General features: G+C 31.6%; 1 protein-coding gene across 1 annotated transcript; it reads left to right on the top strand.

Moving 5' to 3' along the window:
* Window positions 1-936: 936 nt before the first annotated feature.
* On the top strand, window positions 937-3515 carry LOC145058698 (putative xyloglucan endotransglucosylase/hydrolase protein 32). The gene is made up of 4 exons (XM_079006602.1): window positions 937-1196; window positions 1329-1429; window positions 1558-1775; window positions 3001-3515. The coding sequence occupies exons 1-4, from the start codon at window positions 1001-1003 to the stop codon at window positions 3359-3361; spliced, it is 876 nt and encodes a 291-aa protein (XP_078862728.1). The 5' UTR covers window positions 937-1000; the 3' UTR covers window positions 3362-3515.
* Window positions 3516-4755: the final 1240 nt, after the last annotated feature.

The raw sequence follows: 4755 nt of genomic DNA, 5'->3' as shown, positions 1-4755 counted from the left end.
TTTTGGGTGATTTTTTTATTTTTATTTATTTATTTATTTGGAGGATGTTTACCCCGTCTTTACCTTCTTTTACCCACCGAAAAAAACATAACGAGAGTGACTTTAATTTCTTTACAAATAAACATATCAAAATTTTCACCTCTACATTTTGAATAAGATATCAACCCAAAGTTGGGATAATGGCTTAAAAGACCATTGAAGTTTTAAATTTGTTCGAAAAAAAACCATTCAAGTATTACATGTTCAAAAAAACACTATCAAACTAAGACATATGTTCAAAAAACACCAACGAAGTACATGTTCTGTTCAAAAAACATCATCTCTATGGTTTGGGGTAACTTACATATTTAGTCTCTAACTTGTTTTTTTCTTAACTCGGACGGTCCCTTTAGTTTAGATTTGCTTCAACTTTGGACCCTGATCGAGTTAAAAGACTAATATACCCTTACTACTTTCATTTAACATTATTTTTATTATTTATTAATTATTTATACAATCTATGTTATTATTTATTATAAATATATCAATTGTATAAATATTTATAAGTAATAAAAATACATGTTAAATGAAACTAATAAGGGTATATTAGTCTTTTAACTCGATCATGGTCCGAAGAAAAAATAAATATAACCGCAAGGGACCATTTGAGTTAAGAAAAAAAAAGTTAGGAATTAAACATGTAAGTTACCCCAAACCATAAAGATGATGTTTTTTGAACAGAATATGTAATTTGTTGGTGTTTTTTGAACATATGTCTTAGTTTGATAATATTTTTTGAACATATAATACTTGAATGGTGTTTTTTGAACAAATTTGAAACTTCCATGGTCTTCTAAGTCATTGTCCCACCCAAAGTTTAATAATATTGCATGCATGGGTCCCTACATAATCTTCTTATTTATACCCTATCCCACCAAATGTGGTCTGTATGCATGCTTCTCATTTCCCCCTATCTATTGTACGTCCATTTAAGCAGATCATACATCTCTTTATTCCCAACATGGCAACCTTTTTCCTTCTTCTTTTTATGTTCAATTCTTTAGCCAACGCTATGGGCAACCCACCCTCGCCTGGCTATAACCCTAGCTCTAGGGTTGACACCATAGCCTTTAATCAAGCTTATAAGAATTTATGGGGCCCACAGAACCAGCGGCTCGACCAAAGTTCACTCACCATATGGCTCGACAAGTCTTCTGGTTAGTATGGTATCTAGCTAGGTTGACACCTAGCATGCATAAATTTATGAATTATAGCTTTCGTATGTCATGAATTGTTTGTTCATATATAGTCCATATAACTTCATATTATCGTACTTTTTATTGTTATAGGAAGCGGTTTTAAGTCAATAGAATCGTATAAATCTGGTTACTTCGGGACTGATGTAAAGCTTCACCCTGGTTACACTGCTGGAGTTATCACATCGTTTTACGTACGTATGAACTTGAAATTTACTTGCAACATAAATCTATAATTTTCATGCATGATATGTATGATTTTCTGATCTATATTTTGATGGTGGTTTTTTGTGCTTAATTGGATCATTGAATGCTTGTACAGCTTTCCAATAATGAGGATCATCCTGGAAATCATGATGAAGTTGACATCGAGTTCTTAGGGAGAACACCTGATAAACCTTATACATTACAAACGAACGTGTACATAAGAGGAAGTGGAGATGGGCACATCATAGGACGAGAAGAGCAATTTCACCTATGGTTCGATCCTACCGAGGATTTTCACCATTATGCGATGCTTTGGACACCAAAAGAAATCATGTTTGTTTTCTACGAATCTTTGGTTCCAAAATTTGGTTTTTTTATAACTTTTTATTTGTGGGTCGTGTTACTATATGTAACACAAACAAGAAAATTAAAACATTAGTATTACGAAAGAAAACAAAGACAACTGCACATAGTATTTATTGTTAATTTAGTGGTCAAATCGGTTTCAAATTAAACATTAACATATTTATAATAATTAAATGGGGTTAGGTATTAAATATAAAGCTATAAATTAGTTATTAACATATATCATTTTAATTTTTTCGTAAGTGTCACATAAATAAATCACATATTACATAAAAGATATGTCTTAACCTTTGTGTTTAATTAGATATAAATTCTTCTTATTTGAACTATTTTATCAATAACACAGCAACTAAATGAAATTAATGAGACACCTCGAAACTGTTATATTAATTCTTGAAAATGGTGCTTTACCCTATGCAACACTTTAGGTCTCGTTGCCTGATTAGGCCTAATGCAACACTTTGCTAAGAACACAAACACTTTTTGCAAGTGCGACCTATATATTGTATGTGCAATACTTTTTTTTAAAAGCAAAGAATATATATATATATATATATATATATATATATATATATATATATATATATATATATATATATATAGAAAAGTTCAATAGAGAACCATAATCATGTGTATTCAAGGAACCAAGTCTTTTTTTCAATTCCTAGAGCTTATTTTTTATCGAAAAAAAATCTAAAAATATCAAAATTCATATATTAACATTGTGAATGTGAAAAATATTTTTCGGATTCACATTGTGAATTTGACATAAAAAAAAATTAAATTTCATATCATTGGAAAAAGGATAAAAAGTTTTTTTTTTTTTTTGATAAAAAATAAATTCTAAAAGTTGAAAAAAAGATTGGTTCCTTAGTTAATTATGGTTTTCTATTGAACATTTTCATATATATATATATATATATATATAATAATAATGTTCTATGAAAAGGTCTCTCTCTCTCTCTATATATATATATATATATATATATATATATATATATATATATATAGAGAGAGAGAGAGAGAGAGAGAGAGAGAGAGAGAGAGAGAGAGAGAGAGAGAGAGAGAGAGAGAGAGAGAGAGAGAGAGACCTTTTCATAGAACATTATTGACCATAACAAGCTAATTCTAGTGTAATCGAGACAAAAACAAAAGCTTAAATGTCATGATCTTTCTAAATGAAATTATGCAGATTTTTAGTAGATGATGTGCCAATTAGAAGATACGCGAGGAAAAGCGACACAACATTTCCATTAAGACCTATGTACGTGTATGGATCCATATGGGATGCATCTTCATGGGCCACCGAGAACGGTAGATACAAAGTAAACTATGGGTACCAACCTTTTGTTGGTAGGTATACCAACTTCAAGCTCAACGGTTGTGCCGCTGATTCACAGCAATCTTGTCAGCCTCCTTCTGGTTCTCCAGCCACCACAGGAGGGCTGAGCCACCAGCAAGTGGCCGCAATGCAATGGGTTCAAAGGAACTACAAAGTGTATGATTATTGTAGTGATCCGAAAAGGGACCACACCCAAACTCCAGAATGTTAAATGGTATTTTTTTTTTCATAAATGATTTGGGTTTGATATGGGTAAAGTCTTGATTGTATGTGTTTTGTAATTTTCTTGTCGGTGTGTTGTTTTTATACATATAAAATGGTTGTAAAGTTGAAGAAATGAATTATTGAGATGTAATATTTGTTTACGGATTGAGGCAACTAGTTGTCACAAACCTGATCTATAAATGGAAATTCTAACTCATTAGTTGAGGGTTAATCACAACATTATTAATATGGAATTAATACCGGATTTTCTAGATTAAAGACTATATGTAGGTTATTTTCGTTGGAAGAAGTAAAATTCACCCATTTTTCCAAACATTGGTTTTTTCTTCCCATTTTTAACACAAATTGCCAACCTTGTACATTCTCAAAATAAATAAATAGTTATATATATTAGTAATTTCCGATTATACCCCTTCTATACACGATGAGGTGTAGGAAGGTTTATTCCTCAAGCAACAAAGAGTCTTAAGAAGTTGCTTAGGACTCAAGGAAATCTATTTTACTTAGGGATCAAGCAAGTCATTTATATGTCATGTTGTTATCAAGTAGGATTCTATTTAGCTATGTGTGTGTGTGTATATATATATATATATATATATATATATATATATATATATATATATATATGATCAAGTAGGATCATATGAACTTTTAGAGAGAGCAAGAGATGACCGATTGTAATGCAGTTTGAGTTCTTTTCTGAATTACAATAAGATTTCATCATTCTAGTTCCTCGTTCCAATGGATGACAGGTCCAATGGATCCAGGCACGTCCGGAACAAAGGAGAATTCATCATCCTAGTTCCTCGTTCCAATGCTCATGGCGACTAGCTACACTGTCTTGGCAATCCGTATGAAAGTAATCTTCAATGTTCACCAAGTTTGGGACGCTGTTAATCCAGGAACGGCGGATGTCAAGAGAAACAATGTAGCAATTGCAATTTTATTCCAAGCAATCCCTGAAGACTTAATCTTGCAAGTTGGCAAGATGAGTACGACAAAGGAGATCTGGGAAGCCATCAAAATTTGCCACCTTGGAGCAGATAGGGTAAGAGAATCTCGTTTACAAACCCTAATAAACGAATTTGATAACTTGAAGATGAAGGAATCAAATACAATCGATGAGTAATCATATGACAGGTAATCTATCTTTCTTTACCGAACTTAATGAAAGAACTAGAGGTAGTGTGAAAATTGGTGATGACTCTTTTGTCGAGATACATGGAAAAGGTTCTATTTTGTTCGAGCTGAATAGGGAAGCCAAAAATTATTAACTGATATATATTATATTCAGAAACTTAGAAACTAATATGATCAGTTATGACAAACAACCAAAATTGGGTGTCACATATCAATGAAAGGTGATTATCTACACTTTTA

Source organism: Lactuca serriola, chromosome 6 (assembly GCF_051521515.1).
Source record: "Lactuca serriola cultivar US96UC23 chromosome 6, Lser_US96UC23_V15, whole genome shotgun sequence".
NCBI classification, from domain to species: Eukaryota; Viridiplantae; Streptophyta; class Magnoliopsida; order Asterales; family Asteraceae; genus Lactuca; species Lactuca serriola.
The sequence above is the reverse complement of the archived record's forward strand: the minus strand, read 5'-3'. Positions and strand labels throughout refer to the sequence as shown.

Coding starts and splice junctions, on each gene's coding strand:
- LOC145058698 (XM_079006602.1), top strand. CDS start 1,001: ATGGCAACCTTTTTCCTTCTTCTTTTTATGTTCAATTCTTTAGCCAAC. Junction 1,197..1,328: donor ATGGCTCGACAAGTCTTCTG/GTTAGTATGGTA, acceptor TTATTGTTATAG/GAAGCGGTTTTAAGTCAATA. Junction 1,776..3,000: donor TGGACACCAAAAGAAATCAT/GTTTGTTTTCTA, acceptor GAAATTATGCAG/ATTTTTAGTAGATGATGTGC.